At 45.3% G+C, this 16,699-nt stretch overlaps 1 protein-coding gene across 1 annotated transcript in view; it reads left to right on the top strand.

Moving 5' to 3' along the window:
• The window catches only part of LOC144508389 (cell adhesion molecule CEACAM5-like), a 63,991-nt gene that overhangs the window by 26,548 nt on the left and 20,744 nt on the right, over window positions 1-16,699 (top strand). Inside the window, exon 6 of the mRNA XM_078236261.1 lies at window positions 8,921-9,190. Coding sequence (XP_078092387.1) covers window positions 8,921-9,190 — 270 coding nt within the window. The remainder of the gene's footprint in view (window positions 1-8,920; window positions 9,191-16,699) is intronic.

Here is a 16,699-nt window from a genome sequence, read left to right as displayed (position 1 = left end):
CTACTGCATGGGCAACATAATCCACAAACTCTCGGTAATTTTTTGAGTCCAAGCCCACCACTTCCTCCAGCCTTGTCTTAGCTGGGGCTGGCAAGCCCTCTAGGATTGCAGCCCGGAACATGGAGTTGGTCAGTGGGTCTATTAAAATGTCCCTCTCCGTGTCCCTTCTCCACCTTCGTCATCTGTTCTATGTCATATTCTCCCTCAAAATTCATTTTGCCTGATATAACTGGGTACAGTCCCGTGGAGCTCTGTTTCTCTAAGTATGGGGGTGGGGCTACGTTTGGATCTTCCAATTTTGCTTTTTCCTCAAGTTGTACTGGCATCTGCATTCTACCTCCCCTCCATACCCCTCTTCTCTCTTTCCCTTCTTGTTGGAATAGGGCTAATATCTCTAACTCCTTTTCTCGCTTCTCCCTTCTTTTGCTCGATTTATCCTTAATCTTATAGTTCTTTATCATTCCCTTCTGGTCCTCACACCTCTCTATGGACCATGTGCCTTCCTCCGGCCACTGTGTATTGGTCTTATTTGTTCTTTTGGCCCATTTTTTAGAGACGTGTTCTATATCTCCCCTAAGGGCTGGGAACTTATCCCCTAATATCTCCACTGGTGTCTTAACTTGGTGCGCCATTACTCATCTTTTTGGATCACTGTCGCAATTTTTGTCACTTAGTCCGTCAGAGTTAGGTATTACAGTGATTATTACTTGCTGTATTGTTTTTCCGTGCTCAGTCCCCTGTTTACCTTTCCTTTGGATTTCTTTTGCCACTATTTGTAATTCTAACCGGGGTCCTGATATCCACTTCCCCGTAGTCCCCTGTCCCGGCACTATCTTCCTTTCCCGGGCCAGAGGGTAGTAGGTTTTCACTTGCTCGTCTATGTGTATAAGAATCCTGTATCGGTCAGATCCCTTTATTAATTTCTCTAGGGTTTCCAATTTTATTTCGTCTATCCAATTCCTATCGACTACTCTTTCCCATTTTACATACGGCCACTCATTCTTTATCTCCTCTAAGTTAATTATGTGTGTAATCTTTTTCCAATCCAGTGTTGCTTCCGTTTTTGTTATTATTCAAAGATTAGTTATTTTCAATCTTGTCACCAGGCAGTTTTGTCAGGGTAATTTTTCAAGTTGTTAGTTATTACCCTACCTATATTCCGACTCTCTCTCTTATTTCTGTCCTTCACGCTGTTTTCTCAGACCAGTTTGTTCAAATTGGTCTTTTACTTCCTCTATTCTAGCTGCTACTCCCCTTTCCTGTGCTTAGAATCCACTCCTGTGCTTTTGGCTACTGTATTAGGTCAGAGAGTGATCTCTCACTGATCTCTCTCCCTCTCGGTTGACGTCCCTTACCCGAGGTCCTGGGTAGGTTTGGACTGGCAGATTTTCCCACACTTACTCTCTTCTGGGCAAGTCGTGACCTGAAAAACCCGCTCCAAACCGCTTGACTTAACCTAATTGCATTACTTTAGCTTTCGGCCTTTTTCCCGTCTCACTTTTTACCCATTCACAGACAATACAGTATTCGCAGCGCGCTTTTGCATGCAAAAATTCTGCTCTTCGGATCAGACTCAGTCTCTCAAAATTTTTACACAATTTGGTTTTACCTGTGCAGGATATCTTTTTGGGTTGGGGAGATCCAGGACCAGCAGAGAGCCGGGCGCACCGGGCCTCGAGAAAACCCCTTTCTGACAACAAGGATTTACATGCATGCAAGTCTGCTTACCTTGTTGACAGAAGGCCGGCTGGGGACCTCTCGGTTCCGGCTGGACCACCGTCTCCGCCACTCCTTCCAGATGCTTTTCTGGGCGATCTCTCACCAACCCTGCTAAGCAGCGCCAATTTTGTCGTGGTTCCCCAGGACGACAATTTATTCACATCAATTAAAACAGAGAGTCTGAGCAGCGATCTTCCAAGCAATAGACTTTATTTCTCAGCACAAGAGATAAAGTCGGGAACGTCCGGAACACTCCAAAGAGCCCTTGGGCTTACAGTCTTTTATGTACATTTCAGCCTCATATTTCAAGATCCTCCTCTCCCTTTTACAGCCTGTCCTTGGTTGTTATCTTACCCTACAGCCCTATCTTTCTTTGGCCACCATTATTTTTAGTTGACCCTTTATCTGTTTTCTTTACATTTGGTCGTTCCCTGTTATATCTCTTCGTTTCTTAAACCATGGTGGTTATAACTCTTGCTCTTATCTGAACTTTTCTGTTTGTACAATAATCGTGGTTTTGTAAGCTAAGGCGAATGTGTTTAGAAGAAAAGACATCCCCCTGCTGATTTATGGTCCACTAATGTGTTTAGCAGAAAAGACATTCTCTCTGCTGGTTTATGGTCCACTATTAAGTTGAACCACCGAGCAGTCTTCCTTGTTTTCTTAAGTGACTATTGTCTGCTTTCCTTAATTAGTGATTGCTATATTACTTCTCTAGTTTCTCCACTTTGATCATATCGACTACACTTGATTATATTGGGTCACACGAAGTTACTTTAGGTTATATACCCATTTCACTACTTATCTAAATCTGCTTTATTATTTCACTAAAACCTATGAATCTGAATTCCATACTAAACTCATACAATATCCAGTACAATTTCCCTTACAAGTGAATCTGAATTTCATACTAAACTCATACAATATCCAGTACAATTTCCCTTACAGGTTCTGCCAGTCGGCCTTGATACCTGAGGAGAGTAGTTGACATCCCTTCCTGATGTTCACAACTCTGCTTTTGTAGCTCTAGCAGCTGAAGGATGACTGAGTCCAGGGGCATGTCACCTGACTGGGGCTCAGCAGTGTCCTGGTCTCCAGCAGTCCTCCGAGTGCCGGATTCTTGGGACATCCTTGTTTCCGCTAGCTGTGGATCATCAGAAGTGAGATATTCACCAGTGAGTGACTCAGGAGCCTGCCACTGGGTTATGCTGGTGGAAGGAGCAGGTGACAGCTGTGATGCCTCTTCTATGCAAATGTGTGAAAACCCGTCTTTGGAGCTGCTGTCCTTGGTGGTCTCCAGTGTCCTACTGCAGGATGGGCTCGGCTGCTCAACCGATTTACCTGCAAGTGCATGGCAGAGCATAAGGATAGATTTAGAATAGAATCATAGAATCCCTACAGTGCAGAAGGAGGCCATTCAGCACATTGAGCCTGCACTGACAACAATCCCACCCAATCCCCCTATCCCCCATAACCCCATACATTTACCATGTTAATCTTCCTGACACTAAGGGGCAATTTAGCATTGCCAGTCAAACTAACAGGTTTATTTGGTAGCACAAGCCACTAGCTTTTGGAGCGCTGCCCCTTCATCAGGTGAGTGGGACTCCCACTCACCTGATGAAGGGGCAGCACTCTGAAAGCTAGTGGCTTGTACTACCAAATAAACCTATTGGACTTTACCCTGGTGTTGTGAGACTTCTTACTGTGTTTACCCCAGTCCAATGCCAGCATCTCCACATCAATCAAACTCGTCCACACATCTTTGGACTGCAGGAGGAAACCAGAGCTCCTGATGGGAAACCCACGCATACACGGGGAGAATGTGCAAACTCCACACAGTCACCTGAGGCCAGAATTGAACCCGGGTCTCTGGCGCTGTGAGGCAACAGTGCTAACCACTGTGCCATCATGTCGCTCCTAAATAGGAGAGACAGAACTCATGTGAAGCTGGTGGGACAGATGAATGTGGATCCTTTTTCCTGTAATGCCAATCTCAACTTCAGCATAGGAGCAGTCCTGTTCTTCCCTGGCAATTTCTCGGGCTTTCTCCTCAAATGGAGTGAGGATCTTCAGCTTGGGCATAACTCAACGCACCTGTGCTCGCTCCTTTCTCCTGTGAGCCAGCTTGTCTTGCAACGAGACAGATGGGAAGAGTGTAAACGGGATGCGTGCAGGGTCAAAGATTCCTGGCATGTGGTTGGTGAGTGGGAGCTGGGATGTGATGGAGAAAAGCCACAAGGGAGATACGGAGGAATGTGAGGGTGCAAGTGTTGGGGCTCAGTGAGCTGGCAGTGGGTGAACTCCCAGGGGACGAGTGATGAGTGTGCGAGTGGGTGGTGTTGAGAAATTGGAAGAGTGACTTAGTCTGGTTGCATGAATGAGGTCATTCATCCATTTTCTGCACTGGATTCCCACTGTCTTATTTAGTGAGCTTGTTTTTACCAATGCTGCCACTGCCTCCCTTGCCAGGTAAGAGGGTAGAGGAGGTCCCACCTCAGCTTCACCCCATTTAGCATTCTGGTCAGTGCTACCTCTAAGAGCGTTGGTGTTGTCTTCCTCACTAACTGGTCTTGGAACAAGTGCTGGGCAATGCTGGGAGGCATTAAAATTGAGCCTCTCCTGATGGAAGAGCTCAAGTAATAGGGGACAGAGTGATCAGAGTCAACATGCCATTGGCATGAAACTCATGCAATTTTTTTTCCTTTCGGGGGTGATCTTACCTGCTTGCCATGCCGACCGATTGATGTGCCGAGCCGGTAAGATCGGGCGAGAGATGAAAAATTGGGCTCATGCCTGGTTTCTTGCCTCTCCCAATGTTACCGGCCTTGTTCTGTCGGTGAAATCAGCAGGTGCAAGACTGATTTCAATATTCAAAAGATTATTAAATATAATTACTGAGTCCCAGACGCAATCATCTGGGCTCACGAGTCTTAACGACCTCGCCGATGGAGGTCCCACCGACAAGGATCACATATTATCCCACCAATGGGGATCTGACGTGACGAACTCACCGGTGGGACTGGAGGCCATTGAAGCCCCCCAGGTGGTCAGGGGCCAGTGCCAGTCAGTGCCCCTTGGGCAGTGCCTGCCTCAGTGCTAGCCTGGCACCCTGGCAGTGCCCAATGGGTAGTGCCAAAGGGGTGGGCCTAAGGGGAGAGGCGGGGCCTGAATGGGGTGGGCCCATGATGGGAGTCCAGGGGAAGCGGTACTCTGCATCGGGGATTGGCCGGGGCAGTGATTTGCAGGGAGGAATTGAGGATAGTGATCGCCTGGGGGAATGGAGTGTGAGATTTCGCAGTGCCCTGTGCATACAATGTACACAGTGCACCGGGAGATCTGAGCGCCGGCACAATGGTGCCCTACAGCTCAGCAGCCAGCTTCCCGGCGTGAATAGGCTCCACCCACTCCCGCAACTGGTGAGACTCACACTTTGCCTTATTTCTTTTCTAAGCTGTACAATTGCACTGGGGGCTCACTTCGGTTCCCACGCTTGTTCAGCACTTAGAATCTTTTTTGGTAAGGTTGCCCCTAAGTGTCTAAAAATACGGCAAGATATCTCAGCACACTGCCGGAGAACTACTCTCTACTTAACTCACCCAAAATGAAACATCTCCAACACAATGGAAAATTCCACCCTATGTTTTATGATTCCTTGTTTTTTTTGTCCAAATTTGTCTTAAAATTTCACAGCCTTGAACTTAGCTTGTAAGCCTAGAGATGGAGTCTAATTTTAACTTAAAATCATTGAAATGGCCTGAACTGAGTTTGAGTGGCCAAGTATTAAAACTGATTTTTGTTAATTGTTAATAGAATATTTATCCCAAGAATCGTTTTGTAGAGGTGAATATACCTTCTTAAAAGATATTCAATTGTCATTTCACTTTGCTTGAACTGCTGTTTGAAAGATTACAGGATCTGAAATGTTGAGCAGACAAGAAATTAAACCCCACCCATGCTCAAATAATAAGAGGACAGGCAAATCAAAGGTCTGCCCTTTCCAACAGATAAAATCAATTTGGTTGTTGGAACTCAATTCTGGTAGCAATGATCCCACGGACTGACAAGCATTTTTAGTTTGTGGAGAAATTGTTCCATATTAGCGATACTAAGTTCCTGGGGAATGGGATCACTTGGATTTGGTCAGAGGTGTAGACAAATACAGCAGACAAAGACATAGGTAAACAAACGCAAGTTGTTGCCAAATATTTAAATACTAACAATAAAATGCTTCCAGCTTAAAGATATATATATATATATCAACGTTAAATTTAGGTTTAAAGTTGGAAATGTTGGCTTAAGGTGCCTTGTGATATTATTATCTATGATGTTAGGATGTGTGTTACTTTCTTTTGACGTTGGAGTAATCGACAGAGGAATTTCATAATAACATATTAAGCTTTCCAGCTGTAATATCACCAAATCAATTTATGCCTTAACTTTAACAATCAAATATTATAATCATGCAATTATTATTTTGATATAAAGGAAATAATGCAGTCAAAAGTGGCCTTAGCTTGTTTATGTTTCATGGGTTAATATCTTTATGAAAAACAGAAACAGAGGGTTGGATTTCCATCTTTGAGGTAAAATAGGAAATCAGGCAGCATGTTCGAGGCAAAGGTGGAAGCAGGCTGATGACGAAGTGGGCAAGTTGAAAGGCCCATCTTCATTCAGCTCAGTGCATCATTGCAACGTCACCTCCAAATAATATTAAACATGCAAATCGGTGTAAAACCTCTCTCAATCTCTTCCTCCACCCTGCTTCACCTTCCTCATCTCTCCCTTATATCCCCACTACACCACCACTATACACAAACCCACCTTACTCCCAGATGTGATGCTATAAACCCCCTTTTATCTTCAATCATCCCTCAATATTTTCTACGTAACCAGAATTCAGACTCATAATAACATTTGGAAGATGTTCAAAAACTCATAAATATGTTAAAACAAGCAAAGAATATTTTCCAAAGACAGTGGCCTGAATTCTCCATTATTGTACACCCTGCCACTGCTGCCAGGGAGAACAGAGAATTTGATGCTCAGACAAATCTCCATTCACAGCAGCAGGACCAGAGAATCCCATCCGCAGGTGAGGTCGGAGAATCCCAGCCAGTGAAATAACAAGCTGTACAGTTCAGCATTCATTAGCCTTGTGGAAGTCGGCTAAGTCACCAACTTCCCCAGGGGAACTGTCAAAACAAACTCTTTGTTGAAAACTGTATTAATGTTTTTGAGATCAGGCAAATGTCAAAGCTTTCAACTAGCCAAACACATAGCTGAGCTGAATGTCAAAGAATGACTGAGTGCTCATACATCTTGTCAAAGCCTTCAAATATTCAAACAGTTGACTGAGCTGAAATTTAAAGAATGAAGAAAGCGATGGGGAAGTTTAAATAAAAAACTCTGAATCTCACTTTGGTAAAGCCTTTCAGTATTGCACAGTGCAGAATATTTATCCAGTGGATAATTAATTCTAATGAATTGGAAGATATTTCAATTTCTATGCTGCTCTTTTCCCTTGACAACTTGCCAGTTGTCCGAAAGAACATCCAGCAACCAACTTATTTAATGCTCACTTACCTTTTCCAATCACAGCATTATCATCACTCACTTTAATAAATATAGACATAATTCCTGCTGGGACATATCATGATGACCTGTTAAATTAGCAACATTTTTACTTACCTTTTGGATTTTTACTACCTCCAAATCACTTTGCAGGAGTCCAGACAGCAGTATGTCGGCTTCTGAGCCACCCCCTTTCCAGCTATGGTGAAATAAGTCAGTTCCAGAATTGGGGGCAGAAATTCTGGAGTCACACTCCAGCTGCTTTTTTATTACCTGCTCACATCATTTTAGTCCTTTCTCAGGGCTCGAATTTCCAGAACGTTACATCAATTCAATTAATCTTTCTCAATTAGAAATTCTCAGTTCGTATCTTTATTAAGAATGAATGGTATATTTTTCTCTATTTTGTGATCTGTACTTTTAATGATCAGCATATAAAAGTGATCAATAAAAATACAATACATTGAGTCAAAAATCAAACATCGCCAATGATGCAGGGGCGGCACAGTAGCACAGTGGTTAGCACTGCTGCTTCACAGCTCCAGGGACCTGGGTTCGATTCCCGGCTTGGGTCACTGTCTGTGTGGAGTTTGCACATGCTCCTTGTGTTTGCGTGGGTTTCCTCCAGGTGCTCTGGTTTCCTCCCACAGTCCACAGTTGTGCGGGTTAGGTTGATTGGCCATGCTAAAATTGCCCCTTAGTGTCCTGAGATGCGTAGGTTAGAGGGATTAGCGGGTAAATGTGAAGGGATATGGGGGTAGGGCCTGGGTGGGATTGTGGTTGGTGCAGACTCGATAGGCTGAATGGCCTCTTTCTGCACTGTAGGGTTTCTATGAATTCTATGATATTGTTGAAACCAACATCATAATTAATTTGAACTGAGGAATGAGCCTTGACTATCGCCATCACATAACAGACAAGACTCATTAAACTCAAATCAAAATTTAAACAAAGGTGAAAAGCAATGATTTTGTTAGCCTTCCACAGACCTCTTGCTACTCTTCAATAAACCATGTTTTTCTGTGTTCTTCAAACACACAAATTTATTACTATTTTGCAAGTATTATTTATAGAATCCGCACAATGCAGAAGGAGGCCATTCGCCAATTGAGCCTGCACCTTCTCTCTGAAAGAGCATCTTAATCAGGCCCAAACCCCACTCTATCCCCATAACCCCACACATTTACCCCGCTAATCCACCTAAACTACACATCTTTGGACACTAATGGGCAATTTAGCAAGGCTAATCCACCTAACGTATACTTCTCTGGACTGTGGAAAGAAACTGGAGCACCCGGAGGAAACCCACACAGACATGGGGAGAACATGCAAACTCCACACAGTCACCCAAGCTAACCACTGTGCCACCATGCCGTCCATTTATGATCCTTTAATTGAAAATGCAAATTTCAAATCATCATCATCACACATAATTGCCAATTTTATGGATAACTACACCTTGCCTTTTTCCTTGATTGTCTGATTTCGCTCTGATGTAAATGTAAAAACTGTTAAAGAAGAAAGGTCATGAATTTAAGGTGGCAAGTTTACTACTCAAACGGCCACTGAATTGGATATAGAAAATTAAGTAACCCAGTTTCATTTTTAATTTTATTTACAGAACCAGTTTCTAATGTCATTGTATCGTCCAACAATTCAAACCCAGTAGAAAACATTGATACCATTTTATTAACTTGTAATGCCTCGGGTTTTATACAATCACGGATATGGTATAAGGATAAGCAAGTTATCAAGGAGGATGACAGAGTAATAACATCTCTGGACAACGTTACACTGACTATAATCAGTGTGAACAGAAACAATTCGGGGACATATGGATGTAATGCAAGCAATGATTTTAGCAGCGATTTTGGATCTACCAACCTGCAAATTAATTGTAAGTACATAGGGAGCTCAAAAGTTTGGATTTAATATTCGTAATTATTTTAGTCATAAAGAAACCACCTATTTTCTTGATTCCTTTGTAGATGGTCCAGACAAAGTCACAATTACTCCCCCAGGGCCAATTCAGGTAGAACTGGGGAAAACTCTTACATTAAATTGTGCTGCCCTCTCAGTGCCACCTGCTACATATGAATGGTACAATGAGAGTGGGCTGTTAAAGAGAGGACAAACTTATAACATTGAATCAATAAGCTCGATTCCTGGTGAGAATTACACTTGTCGGGTTGATAACAACATAACCAAGAAAAGCAGAAACGCCACCATACGGGTAACTGTACAAGGTAAGTAAATGTGTCACTGTATAACTCACCAAGAACCTAACAAAATCGTCACCCTGATGTGCTTCATTTTGTGAATCCATTTCTATCCATTTCCAACTTAGTAACAAACTAATTGCCATTAAGATTTTTATAATTCTTGCATGTTGACCATCTTCTGATTTTTGGGGTCCAAAGGGCTCTTTAACTTCATCCTCATTCGGATAAACCACAAACTTAATTATTCCAAGGGTTGCATTAAAGTGTTTGCAATTAAAAGCAATATGCTGGAAATACACACCAGCAAATTAATTTTATAGACATGTTAATTTTCCCAATCAAGTGAAGAACAGTTAAAGTTGAAAAAAAAAGTTGGTCACTTGCTTTCAAGATTAGGTAATATTGGCCATCAGTCAAGCCAAAACGCTGCTCGATTACAATTTCTGTTCTATCACCTCAGAACCTAGATAATTTATGAGAAGTTGTACTTTAGTTCATGCTTGTGGACTATTTTCTGGATTTTAGCAGGCCCTCATTCTTCAAAACAAAATAATTATTCCAGGAAGTCCACAAAAGTCTTTGCAATTAAAGAAAAGATACTGGAAATACATGGCAATTATGTTAATTTTACAGTCAATTCCAGGCATTTAAGTAAAATCTGCCAATTCTGGAAACCTGACAGGCAGAATTGTATGAGCTCTGGGTGACAAATCTGCAGGCAGAAAGCCTGAAAAAATTCCCTCGTTGGTCTTCCTGCCACCTAATTATCTGCCTCCAACCTGCCAGTTATTGGTCACTTAAGATCTGCTTTCTACTCAGCCTTAATTTTGAGACTGATAAAAGAAATTCCGGTAGATAAGCTTACTTGGATCTTGGAAGGGGGTGGGGGAGTTGCGGTGTGAGATGGAAGCACCTCCATCACTGGCCCGCTTTACAGGTTGGGTACCCACCCCCAAGGTCTGCAATTGCCCCCCACCCCCTCCAAATCCCCAACATCCCAGGTGCTCTCTTCACTCCTGGCCTTGGTGTCATGAATCCTTCCCTCCAAGGTTCCCATCCTGACCCTGGTGTAAGACCATGACTTACCTGGTTTTTTGAGCTTTTGAGCTCCAGCACTTTGGACAGTGCGATTGTTTGGAGCCCCATCAGACCATAAGACTTAGAAGCAGAATTAGGCCACTCGGCCCATTGAGTCTGATCCGCCATTCAATCATGGCTGATATTTTTCTCATCCCCATTCCTTTTCCCCATAACCCCTGATCCCCTTATTAATCAAGAACTTATCTATCTCTGTCTTAAAGACACTCAATGACCTGGCCTCCACAGCCTTCTGCGGCAAAGAGTTCCAGATTCACCACTCTCTGGCTTAAGAAATTCCTCCTCATCTCTGTTTTAAAGGATCGTCCCTTTAGCCTGAGGTTGTGCCCTCTGGTTCTAGTTTTTCCTACGAGTGGAAACATCCTCTCCACATCCACTCTATCCAGGCCTCGCAATATCCTGTAAGTTTCAATAAGATCCCCCCTCATCCTTCTAAACTCCAACGAGTACAAACCCAGAGTCCTCAACCGTTCCTCATATGACAAGCTCGTCATTCCAGGGATCATTCTTGTGAATCTCCTTTGGACCCTTTCCAAGGCCAGCACATCCTTCCTTAGATACGGGGCCCAAAACAGCTCACAATACTCCAAATGGGGTCTGACCATATCCTTATACAACCTCAGAAGTACATCCCTGTTCTTGTATTCTAGTCCTCTCGACATGAATGCTAACACTGCATTTTCCTTCCTAACTGCCGACTGAACCTGCATGTTAACCTTAAGAGAATCTTGAACAAAGACTCCCAAGTCCCTTTGAGTTTCTGATTTTCTAAGCATTTCCCCATTTAGAAAACAGTCCATGCCTCCATTCCTCCTTCCAAAGTGCATAACCTCACACTTTTCCACATTGTATTCCATCTGCCACTTCTTTGCCCACTCTCCTAAACTGTCCAAGTCCTTCTGCTGCCCCCCACTTCCTCAATACTACCTGTCCCTCTATATATCTTTGTATCATCTGCAAACTTAGCAACAGTGCTTTCAGTTCCTTCTTCCAAATCACTAATGTATATTGTGAAAAGTTGTGGTCCCAGCACCTACCCCTGAGGCACACCACTAGTCACCAGCTGCCGTCCTGAAAAAGACCCCTTTATCCCCACTCTCTGCCTTCTGCCAGTCAGTCAATCCTCTATCCATGCCAGGGTCTCACTCTTAACACCATGGGCTTTTAAATTTAACAGTCTTTATGCGGCACTTTGTCAAAGGCCTTTTGGAAATCTAAATAAATCACGTCCACTGGTTCTCCTTTATCTAACTTCCTTGTTACCTCCTCAAAGAAGCTGTGCTGATTCAGTCCTATTTTATCATGCACTTCCAAGTACTCCATGATCTCATCTTTCACAATGGACTCTAAAATCTTGCCAATGACCGAAGTCAGGCTAACTGGCCTATAATTTCCCATCTGCTGCCTCCTCCTTTATTAAACAGCGGTGGTACCCTCCCTGACTCCAGTGATTCCTGAAAGATCACTACCAATGCCTCCACAATTTCATCAGCTATCTCTTTTCGAATGCTGGGGTGTAGTCCATCCGGTCCAGGTGATTTATCCACCTTCAGCCTTTCAGTTTCCCCAGAATCTTCCCCTTAGTGATGGCCACTAAACTCACCTGTGCCCCCTGATTTTCCTGGAGCTTCTGGCATCCCATTGGTGTCTTCCACTGTAAAGACTGATGCAAAGTAACTATTCAGTTCCTCTGCCATTTCTTTGTTTCCCATTATTACTTCTCCAGCCTCATTTTCCGGTGGTCCAATATCTATTTTTGCCTCTCTCTTACCTTTTATATATCGGGGAAAAAAACTCTTCCTATCTTCTTTTGTATTACTAGCTAGCTTACACTCATATTTCATCTTCTCCCCCGCTGTATTGCGTTTTTAGTAGTCTTCTGCTCGCTTTTAAAGGCTTCCCAATCCTCAGTCTTCCCACTAATCCTCGCCACTTTATATGCTTTCTCTTTTGCTTTTCTGCTGACCTTGACTTCCCTTGTCAGCCATGGAGGCCTCGTCCTCTCCTTAGCATGTTTCCTCCTCCTTGGGATGAATTTCTGTTGTGCCTCCTGAAAAATCCCAAAAACTCCTGCCATTGCTGTTCCACTGTCTTCCCTGCTAGGCTCCCTTTCCAATCAACTCTGGCTTGCTCCTCCCTCATGTCTTTGTAGGGTGCACCACTTCTGGGGGTGCTGCTGAGGCTACGTAGCTATTGGCCTGTCCAAAGCTCAGTAAAAGCTTGCCATGTTTGAGAAAATGAAGAAAATGGAAAGCCTGCTGAAGAGTTCTAAATATTCTGAAAAATTTGTGTTTTGGTGGCACGGTGGCACAGTGGTTAGCACTGCTGCCTCACAGCATCAGGGATCTGGATTTGATTCCTGGCTTGGGTCACTGTCTGTGTGGAATCTGAACGTTCTCCCCGTGTCTGTGTGGATTTCCTCCGGGTGCTCCGGTTTCCTCCCACAGTGCAAAAGACATGCTGGTTAGGTGCACTGGCCATGCTAAATTCTCTCTCAGTGTACCTGAACAGGCACGGGAGTAACTTAATTGCAGTGTTAATGCAAGCCTACTTGTGGCACGAATAAATAAACTTAAAATATTTTGACATCAAATTTCACTATTAGGTGCAATATTATAATGAAGGTGTGTTTTTAGTCCAATGATTTATCATAAGAAACTACTTTAAAGGTGTTTTGACCCTCTTCTGACTAGCTTTGTGTAATTGCTCATATACATTATAGTACTTTTCCAATGGATAAAGTATCATAATGCAATGAGAAAAGGTTACAGAATGTCAAGTAGCCTATGCTGTCATCTTTTCTACGGTGATTTAAAGAGTTCAGTCTGGTTAAAAAATCTTACTTTTGACATGAAAAACCCTAGCCACCTCTTCCTATCCATTGATTGACAGGCACTCTGTCTTGAAATTGAAATGAAAATATTCTATTTTTTCCTTCTCAAAGAATACTCCATTTTTTGGACAGCTATGGCCATTACAAATACTTGGCTGAGTTTCAAATGCTAATGGGTTTCAGCACAATGGGTGTTCAATTCACCTGAGAATGGAAAGAGTAGGTGGCAAGGAAGTTCATGGCAGCCATAACTTTCACCTACACTGGGAGCAGGTGTCCTGCTCTTGGTGCCAGGTGTGTGAGAACCTGGCATAGGTATCACACTGTGTCCCTGTGAAGGCACAGTCTTCGGCAGCATATCTTGACCAAGAACTCGTGATAAGACCAGTGCTTCCTGTAGACATGTGGCCTACAGTATCACTGTCTTCTGACCCCCTCCTCATCCTGATGGGCAGCCGGCACTTGAGCTTCTGTGGCAGCCCCCGATCTTCCAATGTCACTTAATGTAGTGCTGGGTTGACCCTGGCGCTCTCTCTATTTATTTGCCTCAGCAGCAGTCAGCAAGAATAAAGCCGGCTGAAGACAGAAATTCATCTTCAATCTTTAATGAGGTGGAAAGGAGAGAGGGTCAGCAAGGTCATCCATCATTTGCCCCTCAAATCCTCCCTTATGCCATTATGATATCATGTATGAAGGTTGGCCAACCCTCACCACTCCCACTGCCCAGCACAGACTTGAAGAGCTTCTGCCCTAACCAGCTAGTTTGCATGGGCAGGGACACAGCCCAATGGCCCTTCATATTTGATCATGGCATTCAGTCTGGCATATCCCTCCCTTCCCTTCATCAGTTATGGAGTGAATCATGTTCAAGTGAAAGGACACCTCTCAATGGCCCCGTGGCCCTGCCTGTGAATGCCTTTTCCCCTGAGCCATACCTAGATTTAGCACCTGGGGCATAGCCTATTCGTCGATGATGATGAACAGTTCATAGGAGGCTCAGGGCTCACAGGAATATGAGAGGGCATAGGCATTCTCAGAGGTGAAGAAGGATGCCAGGTGTTACCATCATGTCACCTTCTTCCTGGGTAGTTGTCACACTCCAAACAGCTGTGCAGCCGCGGAAGCGCTGGCACTTTCATATCGAATGGCAGACCACTATTTGCCCCACCCTACCACCCCTCGTCCTTCCAGAACATAGAGTTGACACCAAGGCCGTGTCCCCTTCAATGACTTGTTTAGTTTATTAGTGTCACAAGGAGGCTTACATTAACACTGCAATGAAGGTACTGTGAAATCCCATAGCCACCCATTGCCAGCTGCCCATTGGTCTGAAAAGCTTTCAGTCCTCACAATCCGTCCCGCCTATGAGGTGCTAGTGGTTGCAACATTAGATATGCTCTGTGTCCGTCTCCTGGGTTTCTCTGGGAATGATGTGGAGATGCCGGCGTTGGACTGGGGTAAACACAGTAAGAAGTCTCACAACATCAGGTTAAAGTCCAACAGGTTTATTTGGTAGCAAAAGCCACTCGCTTTTGGAGTGCTGCTCCTTCGTCAGGTAAGTGGGAGTTCTGTTCACAAACAGGGCATATAAAGACACAAGCTCAATTTACAAAATAATGGTTGGAATGCGAGTCTTTACAGGTAATCAAGTCTTAAAGGTACAGACAATGTGAGTGGAGAGAGGCTAAAGCACAGGTTAAAGAGATGTGTATTGTCGCCAGACAGGACAGTTAGTGAGATTTTGCAAGTCCAGGCAAGTCGTGGGGGTTACAGATAGTGTGACATGAACCCAAGATCCCAGTTGAGGCCGTCCTCATGTGTGCGGAACTTGGCTATCAGTCTCTGCTCAACGACTCTGAGCTATCGTGTGTCGTGAAGGCCGCCTTGGAGAACGCTTACCCGAAGATCAGAGGCCGAAATGCCCGTGACCGCTGAAGTGTTCCCCAACAGGAAGAGAACACTCTTGCCTGGTGATTGTCGATCCGTGTTCATTCATCCGTTGTCGTAGCGTCTGCATGGTCTCCCCAATGTACCAATGTACGTGTGCATGGTATATTGGGGAGCCAATATATTGGTCGACCCCGCACGCTCAGCCAGCACGTGGGGGCTCATCCAGCCCGCTCCTCCGCCATCCAGCACGCCCCCGATCCTGGTCACCCCACCGTCCACGGCCCTCCTCTCCGCCAGCCACCTGAAGTTGTACGGCTGGAGGTGCGGATTCCTGAGCAGCGGCTCTCGCACGAGAGCCGCTTCTCCTGACGGGGGAGAGCTGCGTTGCGAGGCGACTGCGTTCCAGACCTTAATGAGGTCCTGGTAAAAGACGGGCAACTCCCACAAGGAGCTCGGAATACGCCCCAGGTTGATATGCAGGAGCTGCACGTCGTAATTGAGGCCGTGCAACTGGCAGAAGAAATACGTCGCCATCGCACGCCATCATGGAGGAGGCTCGACGTAAAGGTATCTCTGCAGGGTCTGGAGGCGGAAGGTCACTACCTGTGTGCGGAGACACACCAGACCTTGTCCACCCTCCTCAAGCGGGAGATGCAGAACCTCGGCAGAGACCCAGTGCAGTCGGTTGTCCCAGAAGAACCGCACGAGGGCTTTCTGCATATCGGTGACAAAGCCAGGGGGAGGGGTCAAAGTGACCAGCCGGTACCACAGCATGGAGGCAACCAGCTGGTTTATGACGAGAACTCGTGCCCTGTAGGACAGCACTCGGAGCAGTCCTGTCCAGCGACCCAGGCGGGCGGAGACTTTGGCCTCCAGCTCCCACCAGTTCATCGGCCAGGATTCCTCGGCTGGGCAGAGATGGACCCCCAGGTAAAGGAGGTTGGTCCTGCTCCAGGTGAAAGGTCTGAGCTCCTCTGGAAGGGGGTCCGTCTCCCACGGACCGACCAGGAGTCCGGAGCACTTGGCCCAGTTGATCCTGGCGGAGGACGCGGCGGAGTACACCGCCTGGCATTCTCGCATCCTCCGCAGGTCAGCCGGGTCCGTGAACACGAGGAGCACGTCATCGGCGTAAGCCGAAAGGACCACCCCTACGTCCGGGCCGCGCAGAGTCAAACCCGACAACCTCCCCCGCAAGAGGCGCAGGAATGGCTCCACAGAATAAAGTTGGCCGGACAAGGGGCAGCCCTGCCGTACTCCCCTCCCAAAGCGAAGGGGCGCCGTCAGGAACCCGTTAACCTTAATCAGACACTCTGCAGCAGAGCACAGTAATCGGATCCGGGCGACAAAATGCGTCCCGAACCCG

This window comes from Mustelus asterias, chromosome 20 (assembly GCF_964213995.1).
Source record: "Mustelus asterias chromosome 20, sMusAst1.hap1.1, whole genome shotgun sequence".
Classification (NCBI taxonomy): Eukaryota; Metazoa; Chordata; class Chondrichthyes; order Carcharhiniformes; family Triakidae; genus Mustelus; species Mustelus asterias.
This window is presented reverse-complemented; position numbering and strand designations above follow the sequence as displayed.